The sequence below is a fragment of the Muntiacus reevesi genome, unplaced genomic scaffold, assembly GCF_963930625.1.
Source record: "Muntiacus reevesi unplaced genomic scaffold, mMunRee1.1 SCAFFOLD_232, whole genome shotgun sequence".
NCBI classification, from domain to species: Eukaryota; Metazoa; Chordata; class Mammalia; order Artiodactyla; family Cervidae; genus Muntiacus; species Muntiacus reevesi.
In genome coordinates, this window is record NW_027077937.1 from 3190 (window position 1) to 18929 (window position 15740).

At 44.7% G+C, this 15740-nt stretch overlaps 1 protein-coding gene across 5 annotated transcripts; it reads right to left on the reverse strand.

Annotated features, from left to right (window-relative positions):
* Positions 1–517: 517 nt before the first annotated feature.
* LOC136155263 (exocyst complex component 1-like) lies at positions 518–14495 on the reverse strand. 5 transcript variants are annotated; one of them, XR_010660751.1, is made up of 5 exons: positions 14244–14495; positions 12930–13093; positions 12253–12360; positions 4248–4377; positions 518–3263 (listed from the first exon to the last, which is right to left on the reverse strand). XR_010660751.1 is itself a non-coding variant. In XM_065917095.1 (5 exons), the coding sequence occupies exons 1-4, from the start codon at positions 14284–14286 to the stop codon at positions 11331–11333; spliced, it is 501 nt and encodes a 166-aa protein (XP_065773167.1). In that variant the 5' UTR covers positions 14287–14495; the 3' UTR covers positions 4385–6972; positions 11288–11330. The 5 variants fall into 5 exon arrangements, 3 of the variants coding, with proteins under 3 accessions (XP_065773168.1, XP_065773167.1, XP_065773169.1); XR_010660750.1 differs by lacking the exons at positions 518–3263; positions 4248–4377 and adding exons at positions 4385–6972; positions 7973–11516; XM_065917095.1 differs by lacking the exons at positions 518–3263; positions 4248–4377 and adding exons at positions 4385–6972; positions 11288–11516.
* Between the last annotated feature and the right edge of the window lie 1245 nt (positions 14496–15740).

Sequence of the window (15740 nt, forward strand, 5' to 3'; positions counted from 1 at the left end):
AGTTAAAAGTCTCTGGATCTCTCTGAAATGCTTAATAGGTTCCCCTGTTGCTGTTTGAAACTGTCTTTCTTTCCATACTGCAGCATGAGCATGCAAAGTCAAATAAGCATACTTAGAATCAGTGTAGACATTTACTCGCTGCCCTTTGCTTAACTCTAGAGCTCGGGTCAGAGCCACAAGCTCCGCTAACTGGGCGCTGGTTTCCTGGGGGAGAGATTTTGCTTCTAAAACCTGTTCAGCCGTCACCACAGCATAACCTGCTTTACGCTTTCCATCCCGAACAAAAGAACTGCCATCTGTAAATATTTCCATGTCAGGATTGTCTAATGGGGTATCCATTAGATCTTCCCGAGCTGCATAGTTTAAAGTTAGAAATTGGGAACAATCGTGATCAGGTGTTTCATCTTCCTTCTCAGGAAGGAAAGTAGCAGGATTTAAATTTCTACAAACTTAAAGCTTAGTTACTGGTCCTTCTAACAACAGTGACTGATATTTAAGAAGCCTACTGTCTGTCATCCAAATGTTAACCTTAGAATTTAAGATTCCACTCACATCATGAGAAGTCAGTACAGTAAGGTTTCGTCCAGTAATTATTTTTAAAGCTTCAGGTGCTAATAAAGCAGCTGCCCCAATTACTCTTAGGCAGTGGGGCCACCCACGTGCAATTACATCTAATTCTTTGCTTAGATAAGCAATAGGTAGCTGGTGAGGCCCCCGGGGTTGTGTCAAAACTCCCAAGGCCATACCTTTCCTTTCAGTGACAAACAAGTTAAATTCTGACCCTGTGGGCAAACTCAAAGCTGGAGCTTGCAGGAGAGCAGTCTGAAGAACCTTAAAAGCCTTTTGAGTATCTGGAGACCAAACCAGTTTGTCAGTTTGGGCCTGCTGAGTTTCAGCTATAAGTTTATATAAAGGCCGGGCAAGTTCTCCATAACCCGGAATCCAAATACGACAGTAGCCTGTGATTCCCAAAAATCCTCTCAATTGCCTTAAAGTCATAGGTAGGGGATGGTTTAGTATAGGTTTAATTCTCTCGGGGCCTATGGCCCTAGTCCCTTCTGATATGATTAGGCCCAGATATCTAACAGATTGTTGACAAAGCTGAGCCTTTTCTCTTGATGCCTTGTAACCGCAGCCTGCCAGAAAGTTTAAGAATTCTGAGGCTCGTGAACAAGCTTCCTCTGTCTCAGCACAGAGCAAAATATCATCTACATATTGTAACACTACTGCTTTAGAGCTATTAAAGTTTTGTAGATCCCGTGACAAACTTTGTCCAAATAAGTGGGGACTGTCACGAAATCCCTGGGGCAAAACTGTCCAGGTTAACTGAGAAGCTGGCTGAGTAGGGTCTTCAAAGGCAAATAGAAATTGACTTTCCTCTGCCAAAGGCACTGAAGAGAAGGCATCTTTTAAATCAATTACTGAAAAATATTTGGCTCGTTCAGGAATTTCAGACAGTAGCGTATAAGGATTAGGCACCACGGGGTGTAAAGGAACCACAGCCTCATTTATTATTCGTAAATCTTGAACTAATCTCCACTTATCATTTGATTTTTTTACACCCAAAATAGGAGTGTTGCATGGACTGTTACAGGGAACTAATAGTCCCTGCTCCTTTAAATTTTCAATGATGGGTTTTAACCCTTCCTTAACTTCAGGTTTCAGTGGATACTGCTTCTTATGTGGGAATAAGTGTGGGTCTTTGGAGCTTGACAACTACAGGAATAGCATTTTGTGCTCGACCCACAGATTTTCCATCAGCCCATACTCTAGGATTCACATTTTCTTCAACTAAAGGGAGAGAAAGGGAGGGCTCCATATTCATGAAAACAGAGGCATGGACCTTGCTCAGTATATCTCTCCCCAAAAGGGGTGAGGGTGATTCTGGCACGATAAGAAACTCGTGTGAAAATAGCACAGAATCCCAGTTGCACGATAGAGAATAACTGAAGTAATACCTTTTGGCTCGTCCAGACAGTCCCATTACGGAAGCGGATCGGGAAGAAAGTGGGCCAGGGGCTTCAGTAAGCACGGAGTAAGTTGCCCCAGTATCTAAAAGGAAATTGACGGATTGGCCTCCCACCGTTATCAATACCCGGGGTTCCTCAGGTGTAATTAGGACGGGAGCTTGTGTGGGGACCCCCGGGCACCTTCAGTCCTGATTGTCTTGAGAGTCAGACCCCTGAGACCTACACCTCTGGGGGCAGTCTCTCCTCCAGTGTGGTCCCTTGCAGACCGGACATGGAGCCGGGGGCGGCTCAGACGCCTGAGGGCAATCCCGCTTGAGATGCCCCTCCTTTCCACAGCCATAGCAAGCCCATCCCTTTTCACCTGGGTCCCTCTGGGCATTTTTCTCAGGCTGTTTAAGAACGGTTTTCATAGCCATTGCGAGGGCTTCCGCCTTTTCCTTCGTCTTTCTCTGCCTTTCTTTCTTTTCCTCATATTCCCTACCATAATAGACTGTCTGAGCCAGTTGTAACAGATTATCTACAGACTGATTTGGTCCATACGCCCGTTTTGATAACTTACGGCGAATATCTGGAGCCGACTGAGTGAGAAATCTATCCTTTAAGATCACTTTCCCCTCTTCACTTTCGGGATCAATCTCAGTGAATCTGCGAAGGGCTTCTCTCAGTCTGTCTAGGAATTTACCAGGAGCTTCCTTCTCTTCTTGTTCTATGTCTGCCAGTTTGCCATAGTTTAAAGGCTTAGAACGCGCCTGCCTGAGTCCTTCAAGAATACATCTGACAAAATGACTCTGATCCCATCTTCCTTTAGCAGTGTTAGAGTCCCAGTCTGGTTCTGTAGCTGGGACCGCCTGACTCCCAGTGGGGAGGGCAGTCATCTCGTCCTCCCTCTTTCCCACTGATTCATTACCAAGCCATTCATCTCCATAAGCAACCGCTTTACCCAAAACTCGAGGCTTTGAGTCGGCAGTCAACGTTTGTCCCAAGATATACATCACATCCTTCCAAGTAAGGTCATAATGCAGAGTAACACCTTTAAAAGCTCTAATACACTCTAATATACACTACTTCTACCCAATTCCCTTGCTTTTTACAGAACTGTTTTAATTGTAAAACAGTATTATACTTAAGAGACCCTCCAACTGGCCACCGTTCGCCATCCTCCAGTGGGTACCGCGGCCATGCAGTATCACATAGGAAGACCAGGTGTGTCTTCTTTAAGCCCTGGGGATCACATCTATCCCAGTTTTGCAGGATACAGTTCAAAGGAGTGAGGCTGGAATTGTTAGCTCCCATCTGTGAGAGAGAAAAAAAGCGACCAGCGCCATTTTTCTACCGGAGGCGTCCCTCCCTGCTCTAGATGGGGGTGTAGACAGACATTACACCAAAAGCTTTTCCTTCCTGGTCGGACTTAGTCTGTCCCTTACCGACGCAGGCGTCACACTCGTCCCTCCCGGTTCTACCACCGAGACGGGGTGGGGATGCACCCAGGGTAGACCTGATGGCATCCCTGACTGACGTCCAGCTCTTCACCTCACTTGCCTCTGATGCCACCCAGGGTGCAATCAGAGTAACCTTCCGGAATGCCTCCCAAGCCAAGACCTCTGGGGGACACATTCGTCACCTGAGTGCCTGTGCACGACCCGGAGTATATTCCTGACCACAATAAGACTGATACAAACATGAAACTGAGATGTTCCTTCCAAGAGTCACCACACCGGTATAAGAGCCTCCTCTGCTCCAGTAAGAGCCAGTGTTACCAAAAGAAAAAAACCATTGCAGTTCCAATCCAAGTAACCTTTAACATCAGAGATGCTCTGGGAGTTAGAGCTCCATCTAGCTTCCAAACTTTCCATGCCTAGCGAGGCTAGGCGCTTCCTAACTACCAATCCAAGTTTGAGACCTAGACCACAGTAGAGTAGCAACATAGGTTACAAGTCTCTTGAAAGCCTAAGATCCGAGAGATAAGGTTAGTACTTTTAATTCCCAAGGAGTTATGAAATGGTCAGAGACCGAAAAGTTTGACCGAGAAAAAAGAGTTCGGTCCACATGCTTTGCCCGTTTCTGGCCGGCTCCCAAAGGGGACACTGGTTGCCTCTTGGCATTGGCAGGTCGGTATAAACCCCCGACAAGTTTCTGCCATAAGCCTTATGAGGTCGCCGAGGAAGCGCAGAGCAGGGCCTTTCATTCATTCACACAAGCACACCTTAGAGTTAGTAAAGAACAGCGGAAAACGTGTTCGCTAGGAGAACAAAGAAGTAGAGCTCCAAGCATCCTTACCTTGTCCTGAAGGATCCCGGACGAGCCCTCAAGATGAAAGGTTGTTGCTGAACGATAAGACGCGGGATTCTTGGCCTCCGGAGGAGACGAATTCAATCCGGGGCCAGAGACGAGGCTGGATCGCTCAGAGCTTTTGTGTAATAAAGTTTTATTAAAGTATAAAGGAGATAGAGAAAGCTTCTGACATAGGCATCAGAAGGGGGCAAAAGAGTACCCCCCTCCTAGTCTTTAGCTGTATGGTATATAGTCACTCACAGTCTGTTAATGAAAAGAAAGGAATGTCATAAAATCTAGAATGGCACCAGATAATTCATCCCAGGCCATAAAACTATTGACTTGCACCTTGTACCAACAAATAGTTTCGTTTACATAGATTAGGGGAACAATACCTGAACAAGTAAGTTAGGCCCTTTGGCGGAACCAACTTGAAGATGGAGTCTGGGGTTCATTAACATAGCTTAAGACAACATTTCCATACGAAAAAGAAATGTATTGGTTAACTCAAGGTTTGGGAGTAGTTAGCTTTAGGTGAGACCAGGTGTCATGGCCACACAGAATGTTAGGAGAAACCTCCTTTTAATTTTGTATAGAGAAGGAAAAACAGATCGCTGGTTTGTTCTTTTTGTTATAGCCACGCTTTCCGGGAAACAGACTCACTCAGAAGGACAATGCAGATAGTGGAGTGCAGTTTATTACACCGGCGGGCCCAAGGCAGAGTCACCTCTTAGCCAAGGACCCCGTCCAGCATTTGTGAAAATCTTTTATACCCCATGTGTACGTGTCCAAACCCACCACCTCAATTCCCTTGAGACTTACATAAACAAAGGCAGGGTAAATACAACTACAATAACCCCATCATTCCCGTGTTATGTGTTCAAACAGTCAATAATCAATCAGCCTGCAGTTACATTCCAAACAGTTAATAACCGATAAGCCTGTGCTTACATTCTGATAGATAGTGTCAGGGGTGATTAGTGTCTCTTTTCTCTTAGGCGATGAGTAACCTGGATATGATCTTCAAGGTTCCCCTGTCCGGAGGGGGTCTTATCCTTCCATTGTCGTTCCCACAGGCACTAAGCAGAGAGTTCAGAGTCCACTGGAGAGGCAGCCGAGCACGATCAGCACGGACAGGCCTGAGATGGAGTCCAGGCCCTATGAATTCCTTCTTCATTCCCCCCTCTTGATGCTCTTAGTTTCCATAACGAGCATCATTTATTGAGATATATTGTACCTTAGCCCTCCTGCCACCCATATGAGAGAATGCTATCAACCTCTGGGTTACAAAATTCACAAGACATTATAGGAAGCAGGGCCCACAGAGCAGTATGATTAAGATTACTATAACAACAGTTACAATGGTTTTCTACCAGTCTCCCTTTACCCAGGAGAGAACTGAAGTCCAAAAGGGAATATTTTCATTAGACATGGCTTTCACTTGATTTTTCATATCCTTCAAGGCAGTAGATACATTTTCAGACAGGTCAGGGATATACACACAACATTTAACTTTAATTACGGTGCAAGTCCCTCCTTGGGCTGCTGTGAGTATGTCTAATGCCATCCTATTTTGAATTACTGCCTTCCTCATCTGAATTTGTTTCTCATTCAAAGCTTGAATGGCTTTTGTACTGTCTAAGAGGGCCTGTTTAGTGAAATTAGTTAAGGCCTCTACTTTAACCATGATATCCGTTGTCCCTACAGAGGGTACAAACAAGGCAGCAAGATAGTCATACCATTGGAACACAGATCGTGTCCATTTTGCATGCAGATAAGGCGGGTTTACTGGAGGCTGGTGCAGGCTAGGCTTAATTCTGCCATGGGCGAAAGCAAATCCTAATGTGCAACGCCGCACCCAGCCAACTGGTAACCATGGCCATAAGTTAAGCCCACAGAGCCACTGGGTCCCATTGGGGGCTACCCAGCACATTCCAGGATTATATTTCCAGTCGGAAACAGGTCACTGAACAGATTGATTGGGGTGATAGGTAACTTCCAAGATTTGTTTACATTGTTCAGGGGGTAAATAACCCATATATTTTAATTCTTTTGGGTCTAGGGGGTGGTCTCCAAATCTAACTTTCTTTTTTTTTTTTGTTCCCAGCAAATAGTAGCAGGGGTAATCAACTGTCCTTTCTCAGGAGTCATCCAGAAATGTTCATCCCAGACCTAGTAGTATTGCTCAAGGTACCGGGAGGCCTGTCCCCCTTTTGTAAAGAACACTTCTCCTTTTTATTTTTCACATATGAGGTATAAGCCTTTGTTACTTCTGTAAGGCTGGTGCTCATGTTAAATGTAACCCTATGTCCCTGGCCCATTGATGGCTTCTTTTTACACCAGGAGAGCAAAGACAGGTTATGGTTGGAGAGAGGAACAGAGTGGCGATACCCACCAGGGGAGTCTGTCCATTACTGACAGGGGCATAGCCCCACACACCCAACAGTTGGCAGAGTTGTGGCCCACGAGATGAAGACGTTGTCCTGTGCAGGAGCAGTGGTCAGGTTCAGAATTGCGTTGATGAGGCCGAGCAGCAGGAGTCGTTTACCCAGCTCCATCCTGTAGAGGGCTCGTCCGGGACCTCGTTTTCTTCTTTCTCCTCAGAATGATCTTGGTTTCCCGTGGGTCGGTGGGGTCCTTCTGGGTGGTACACTTGGCGTCCTCCGGGTCAGCGTGGTATGCCTTCTTTGCTCTGGTGTGATGGATCAAGGGACAATACCTGCAACTTTAACTGCAGTAGGGGTAGTTAGAATAACATAAGGGCCCTTTTACCAAAGGGCTAGCAAATCATGTTCCCAATCTTTGACCCATGCTTGGTCACCAAGTGTAAACTCATGAATCTGTTCCCCAAGGGGGAACGGCACCCTTTCTTGTACAAACTTAGTTACCCAATTTATTACCTTACCCAGTTCCATCTGCTGTGAAATCTTATCCCCCCTTACCTGAGGCAAATTTGTTGACACCTGTTTTATTATGGGAGGAGGCCTCCCATACACAATTTCGTATGGAGAATAGCCTTGGGACTGTGGGGTCATCCTGAGTCTGAGCAGAGCCGTCAGAAGCAAGTCCACTCAGGAGCAGTCAGTCTCTTTAAGTGTCTGGTTGGTTCATTCCACTATCTCAGAACTCTGGGCCTATATGCAGTGTGCAGTTTCCATTTGATGTTTAAAGTTTTGCTTACTTGTACTAAATCAGCTGCAAAAGCCGGGCCATTGCCTGATCCAATGCTGGTAGGAAATCCAAATCTGGGAACCATTTTCCTAAGCAGCCACCAGGCTACTTCTGATGCTCTTTCAGTCCAGGTAGGAAAAGTTTTTACCTATCTCAAGAATGCACATACCATGACCAGCAGATAATGGTAGTGTCGGTGAGGTTTCATTTTAGTGAAGTCCACTCCCAGGTGTTCAAGGGGCAGCATGCCTTTCAGGTGAATACCCAGAGGATTTTGTCTGAATACCCGAGAGGCAGCATTAACCTGTGAGCAGACAGCATGGCCTAGGTGGGTCGCTTGGTGTGTTTGGCTTACCAGAGTGTGTGCCAGCTCCTCTGGTACCAATAATTTGTCACCTGACAATTCCCACCATCTCTTTTCAGTCTTGATGGCCCCTTCTGCTCTGGCTAACCCAACAGCTGTTGTCTTTGTTTTATCATGCGAGTGCCATCAGTATATAAGACCCAATTAGGGTCTCGAACCTTGAGCCCTTTTTTAAAACAAACCCCAGATACCTTACCTCCTCTTTGTAGATTGTGCCTTCTCTTTCAACACCCGGTAATCTGCTTTCATCAACAGCTGGAGCAGTGCATTTGTCCCTTTCTAGCATTTTTCCTTGGTCTCAGGCAGCCAGCAGCAGGTCATCTCCATATTGTAGGAGCTGACATCCATACTCTTCCGGATGGAATGAGTTCAGATCAGAAGCCAAGGCTTCCCCAAAGATGGCTGTGGAGTTAGCCTTTGTTATCTGGTGCTCCCGACTGGATCTTCCCATTCAAAGGCAATTATGGGCTGTGATGCTGGGGCGAGGTGTACGCAGAAGAAGGCATCCTTGAGATCTAGGCAAGTGTAAACTTTAGTCCTCGGCGGAAGGAGGCTAAGCAAGGTATAGGGGTTTGGAACAGTGGGCTGTAAAGTCACAGTAGCCTGGTTGACTAGCCTGAGATCTTGTACAGGCCTATAGTCCTGTCCTCCTTCCCTTTTGACTGGCAGGATTGGCGTATTCCAAGCCGACTGGCACTCTACTAGAAGGCCTGCTTGTTTCAATCTATTGATGTAGGGCAATATGCCAGCTCAGGCTCCATCCATAGCGGGTACCGGTGCCCTCTAACTGGGATGGTACCTGGATTGAGTCCCATTATCACTGGGGCGTGATGTTCAGCCAGCCTGGGGGGAGGGGGGGTTGTCTTCCACCCAGACCTCAGGGAACAATTGAGTTAGCTCTCTCATGCTCTTCCGGCCCACCCGGCTCTGCCTTCAGGGGCTCATGCAACCTCCACTCATCTTGGGTTGGCACTGAGAGAGAGGGCAAATAAGTCATAGAGTCCGTCCAGAAGGTGGGCCTCTTCTCAGGGGAGAAAGTCACCTGTGCTCCTAGTTTGGAGAGCTCTCCTCCCAACAGGGGTACTGGGCACTCAGGAATGTCACTTGGTGTCCCCCCTCCATCTGACATTTTCTGGGCTGGCAAAACGATTTAATCATCTCTTCTCCCGACACCCCAGTTACAGCGGTAGTCTTTTTGGACAGTGGTGCCACAGGTTTTGTTACTACCGACAGTTCTGTTCCTGTATCCACCATGAAGTCAATGTTTTGGTCCCCCACTTTTACGGTTACCATGGGCTCTCAGGGACCTGATATCTCTGAGCCCTGGCAGCCCTAGTTAATTTCCAAGTCAGCAAGCCCCACAACTGCGGGAGCTTCCTCTTCCCTCCTTGCCTTAGGGCATTCATTCTTCCAGTGGCCAAAAGCATGCACCGGGCACACTGGTTTGGCTGTAACGGGGACCGGGGCCTCCCTTGGGACCGTTGAAGGACTGTCCTGTCCCTGGGGCAGATGAGGTTTTCTGGAGGGCCCAAGATAGACTTTCCCAGAGCAGCAGCTAGCACTGTAAGTCTCTTGTCTGTTCTCTTTTATTCCCTCCGGCTCTCTGGCAGAGCGCAGTCTCTGCTTAATTCCAACGTCTCCCTCCCCCTCTTGTCAGTACTCACCGGGAGAGGCAGGTATAGCTTGGGCGGTTCGGTTGGAGCCGGATCCTGGCAGTGTTGGCCAGAGGCTTCTGTCACCGGGATCGGAGCCTGCCCAAACGGAGGCTCTACGAACTCCGGGAAAGCTGGCGGAGGAGCAGTGGCTGTTGCAGAAACTTCACCTGGCCCTGGATCGGGCATTAAGGCAGCCTCCGGTCCTGGTGAAGCACTGGGAGGCAGGCGTGTCATTATCCAGCATGGGGGAGGGGTCAGGTCATCCCCGTCCAAATCCTGTAGAATTTCCTTTTTTATCATCAGTCAATTTTTGTGCCATTAATATTTTTCCCTTTCCCTTCTGGATACAGAACCTTGTCCAAGTAGGAGGGTCTTTAGCTAACCCTAGCCATGAGTCAATAGATGGATATTGATCCAGGTGTCCTGGCTCGCCTGTGACTACTGTGTAGACTGCTTCCATTATTTTTAAGTTCACGGTGTTCTCTGGTGGCCATCCTGCTCCCATTGGGGTCCATTCGACCTCACAGAGTATGTGGAGGCAGTTAGGCTTCATCTTCACCCCATAGTCTCCTCCTAATCCCTTCTTTAAATTTTTAATCATGCACTCCAATACAGTTGCCTTAGATTCACTTTCCCCCATCTCGCTTACCTTCTCGGACCTTCTTCTACTTTTCCTTTTCGTTCTGTCTACGAAGTTCTCAGTACCCTATGTACTTCTCATATTTCCACTCAGTGACACTTAAATTGCCATTCTGCCTCCTTTCTAATTGGGGAGAGAAGAGCCTTACCTGCCAGACCCCAGAGGGAGAAGGGGGTTTGGCGTGTCTTCACCTGCCGGTCAGCACAGCTGAACCAGAACATCACATGGTCCGAGACTGTTTCTCCCTTAAAGTCCATTCTGCCTTGGTGGGCTTGATCAGGTGCGGATGAAAACACAGATGGGTTAAATATCTCATGTCCCAGGCCATCTCCGGAAAAGCCAATTCATACTCACTTCTGTATCCCCCTCCTTCTAGCCTAACAATTCCGAGGGGGTCAAGAATTTCACAGCAGACGGGACACCTCCTGGGGGAGGGCAGAATACGAGCATACACGGACCAGTTTCTTATCCTAAGAATCCCCTGGCGATCGCTTGGTAATAATTTTCCCCGAGACGGCGTGGACACACCTCCTAAATGTCCTTCACAAATTTCCTTCTTAAACCCTAGCACGCTCGTCAACCTGTGTACCAAGCAATCGCCACCTGCCTATTCCAGGCTCCTGTGGGTCCCCGCTCCTTCTAGTCCCTCCCAGGGGGGTGATCAGGCCCCCTCTTCCACCCTGCTGGGTGGGCTCCTCCTCACCTGAGCGCTCAGTTCCCCTGCTGCCGTCCACTACCTGCTTACGTGAAAGGTCCGGGCGTTGAAAAGCAGAATCCTTCCAGAGGGGCGAGGCGCCTTCCCCCCTCTAGGAGATTCAAGCTACAAAGCCTCGGGGTGGCCTCAAATGAGACCTGTCTCCTCAAAGCGAGGAGTTTCCCAGCCAACGCACCAAATGTTATAGCCACGATTTCCGGGAAACAGACTCACTCAGAAGGACAATGCAGATAGTGGAGTGCAGTTTATTACACCGGCGGGCCCAAGGCAGAGTCACCTCTTAGCCAAGGACCCCGTCCAGCATTTGTGAAAATCTTTTATACCCCATGTGTACGTGTCCAAACCCACCACCTCAATTCCCTTGAGACTTACATAAACAAAGGCAGGGTAAATACAACTACAATAACCCCATCATTCCCGTGTTATGTGTTCAAACAGTCAATAATCAATCAGCCTGCAGTTACATTCCAAACAGTTAATAACCGATAAGCCTGTGCTTACATTCTGATAGATAGTGTCAGGGGTGATTAGTGTCTCTTTTCTCTTAGGCGATGAGTAACCTGGATATGATCTTCAAGGTTCCCCTGTCCGGAGGGGGTCTTATCCTTCCATTGTCGTTCCCACAGGCACTAAGCAGAGAGTTCAGAGTCCACTGGAGAGGCAGCCGAGCACGATCAGCACGGACAGGCCTGAGATGGAGTCCAGGCCCTATGAATTCCTTCTTCATTTTCTGCCGGTTAGGAGAGATAAAAATGTCTGGCACTTACAGCCTCATTCCTCCATTTGGAGACCCTTGGCCTTCCCGCCTGTTACTCTCTCAGTCTCATAGTAAGAAAGCCATAAGAAAGATTCTGATTTGAGGCTCTCCATTTTTCTCTTGCTTGCTTTCATTTATTTTTTAAGACCATGGGGGCTTCCCTGGTGGCTCAGCAGGAAAGAAATCTGCCTGCCAATGCAGGAGCCACGGGTTCAATCCCTGGGTTGGGAAGATCCCCTGGTGAAGGAACTGGCAATCCACTCCAGTATTCTTGCCTGGGGAATCCCATGGAGAGAGAAACCTGGTGGGCTACAGTCCACGGGGTTGCAAAGAGTCAGACACGACTTAGTGACTAAATAACAACAAATATACATTAAAACATCATTGTAATTTTTTAATTCTATTTACTTTTTCTTGATCACTAAAACAATAAATTTGCTTTTTAAAAATATTTTTTGCCAAGTAAACTCAGACATTTCCCCCACTCATCAATTTGGAGAATGTTTAGGCCTAAGATAGTCTAGAATATTAGATTAGATGCTCAAACACTATCCTTTTTTTTTTATTATCTTATATGATAAAAATTACTTTAAAAATCCTTACAATGTAAATTCTTTCTGTTCTGATATTGAAATTATGACAACATAATGATTAGGCTAATTATGATATAGATCACAAATATGAGCTAGTAAATAAATGTCACCCATACCACAGTTCCAGGCATACTCTGATGTCGCTGTAGTTTGAAAAATTTACTTATGAAGTCTTGTTCTGCCAGACACAGGGGCTCCAGTTCACTCAGTACCTGTTCAAAGATCTGAAGAAAACCAAAATGATTCTACAAAGAACTGAACAAAACGCTTAAAATAACATTCCACATTTAATCACTTTTCTGCAGCAACCAGGGAAGCTTTATCTATAATCTTAATAGAATCCCCCAAACAAATACTTCCAAGATTGACAAGACAATGCAGTATTGATGAGGCATAACAGGGTCAGAACATACCTAAAACAAAACTGACAACAATTACTCACTTGGAATCTGGAAAGAGGAACAGAGTGATAAAACTTTATTTAAACAATTTAGCTTCATAAAAGTTGTTTCCTCTTTGTAGTCACTCAAATAACTGGATTGACAATGCAAGCTCTTTATGATTTATAACAAATTTTAATAAAGCTGTTATGTCATTTAATTGATGAATCACATTTCAGTTGCCATTTGACCAGTTATTTTTTTTTTTTTTTTAGATTCAGAAATGGAAAGTAAGACACGGTTAATTAAAAGAGTCAATAGAGCCCAAATCTTTGAACACAATTAAAGCAGTAACAAACTGGTGCTAGAAAACTGACAGTAATGTTTAAGAAACATGCGTCATTTTATCTTACCTTATCAAACCTGGCTCTGTCGGCGACATCGAGATCAGAGGCCGACATGTTTCCCATGTCCAGCAAGGAAGATGACTGAGACCGGTGGTTCCCGGAGCTCTGAACACTGAGCTTATTTAGACTGGAAGTAGACCCGGTTAATTTCCCGGAACTCCCGTGAAGACCTGGGAAATGATAAACCTTTAAAAGCTGTGACCTTCACGAATGAAAGGTTCATGGCATCCATCAGGGCTCCCTTCTGCTGTCCTGCTCTTCTGGGGCTCATATGGGTTAGGGCACAACTCTGCCACATGAAGAGGATGTAGAGTGTCTTCCTCTTTCATTAAGATTTGTGTTCTACTTCTGAGCCTATGTAAAGACAGGTGAAATCATACAGAATCACAGAATAAGACTGAAAGGGATCTTAGAGATCACACTGTGCCCTGCCCAGTCTCATCACAGTTGTCTGATGATTTTTCAAAAGTAGATGAGGAGTTCTTTTCCACTCAGAAGACATGACTATGGATGAAAGTCACTGACCCCCTAGAATACTAGCTAACATAATGATTGTATTTCTAGAAAAAAACTGCCATATTCCAATATTATTTGCCTCTACATTGAATCAACATATTAGGCTGAACCAAATGAAACTACCAACACTCAATTAATCTTGTCCTACTAAAAACGTCAATTACACATGACTCAACTTAATACATTCCTGAACTCAGACATTCCTGTTTTTTCAGCAAGTGAATTGATTAAAGTTCTTTTAAAAACTAAACAAAACGAAAAGAGAAAAACTAACAACAAAAACAAAACCCTGAATATTTGTTGTATTTAAAATACAACTAACATAACACATACATAGTTAACTATATTAATATGGGACATCTGAGTTTAGGTATAAACATAGGTATCTATCATAGCTATGAGGAAAAATGAGAACAATATGTCTGCACAATATCCTACATACACCAAACTATTAAAGGATTCTATTTTTACAAGAAAATGTGATGTTTCTATTCAGAATTAAATTTAAACAGTAAAACATTTTTATTCTTCTTGACTATTTCTCAGCTAAACCTGTATTATTCACTGATGGTCAGAAGGGACAAATAATAAAATAAGTGATAAAAAATATGATATACAAATCATATTTGTATATGTAAAGTAAAAAATAACAACAACAAATATGATATACAGTTAGTTAGAGACAAACTTTGGTTTCATTATGCAAAATCTGACCATACGTACAAGAAATTTTATAGTTTCTAAACACAGCCTGAAAACAAAAGTATAACGGTTAAGACTTTTTATAAGTTTCTGACTACCCACCATACATGTTTAACCATGCCACACATTTCTTGGATGCAGTCATCCCACTTCCTTTCTGTTGGTTTTCTTTCTGGCCAAGCCCTGGCAACCCAGAGCAAGCAGTGTTTCTGGCGCAGCTTCTCCAGGATGAACGACTGGCTCCTAGACACACACACGCACTGAGAGCACCTGCTGACACGCCGAGCACGCCCACTCTCGGCTTCCCGTCTGACAGCACTGCCTTTCCAGGCAGTGTGGCTGCGACGGGTTAGGCTGCACGCGTCACAGACAAAGACAAGTTAGCAAGCTGCAATCTGCACAAACCGCGCACAAGAGGAAGTTAAAGCTCTAGTTGAAAAGACACATGCAAAGAACCAGGAGCACCAAGCAACGAGAGAGGCAACATATGTTTAGTTGGTCAGCTACTGCTTGAGAAATTACATGACAGAAAAACCTTTACTAGTCTTTTAATGTACTATTTGATGCAAATATTCAGGTAAAAATATCTACATGTGTAAACCTCCCCCACACTTTTAAGTCTCCTAAGCTGATGTACTTAAATTTAAAGACTACACTTCCAAGTTCTGATTTCTGAAGAAAACAGAGTTCAAGTAAATAATTTAATACAGTGAAAATTTAATAGAATGAACTTGCACATTTATACATTAAATGCATTAACAATCCTGTATTCACTGAAAGCTCTTGGAAGGAATCTCCACTGTACTAAATAATTTTATACTCCCTCTGATAAAAAAAATTATGAGTGGAGTTTTAAAACCATTTTAGAAATAATAAGCTAAACTGTTTAGTAACTTAGCTGGCTCTGTGAACACTGAGAATAAAACACATGTATCAAAACACTAATTATTGGGAGATGGGTAGGTAGAAGGGTAAAGCTGAGAGACAGGTCTAATGTGGGAATTGGAGTTCTTTCAGGGTCATTTGGCATTTCCTTTATCTAAAACCTCTCTTTAGTATTTGTTAGATCAATTGTAGAGATCGTTTTGTGAAACATTCTAAACCCAAATGAGAATCTAACTTGAATGGCAAAGAAAGAAATTATAGAATAAAACAGAAAATTAATGAATATAACTCTAGAAATATTTAAGAAACGGAAAACAAGGTGTCAACTCCTGCCAAACAGGGATAGTGATAGTTGCTATTGCTAGGCAAAAGCTCGAGTATAAACTAGTAATTTGCCACACCAAAAACATGTCAATCTTCCCAGCCTTGTCTGCCTGAAGTTTAAAGGAATATGAAATGATAAGGCTGGACACACAGCAACCAGGAGCGGGGGATGCACTGGAGCCACTAGCTTGTCAATCTGAACAGTACCTGCTGGCGATCTTAAGGTGTCACTCTACTAAGCTCACCAGTTTCAGAGCAAAGCCTAATTCTGCATATAGTTTTCTTTTTTTAAAGTAGTTAATAAATACTACTAGTGCCCTATTTGGGCTCATACAAAAGTCTATATTATTTATCAGCAAGAAGTAACAATATTCTGGTAAATTTTAAATA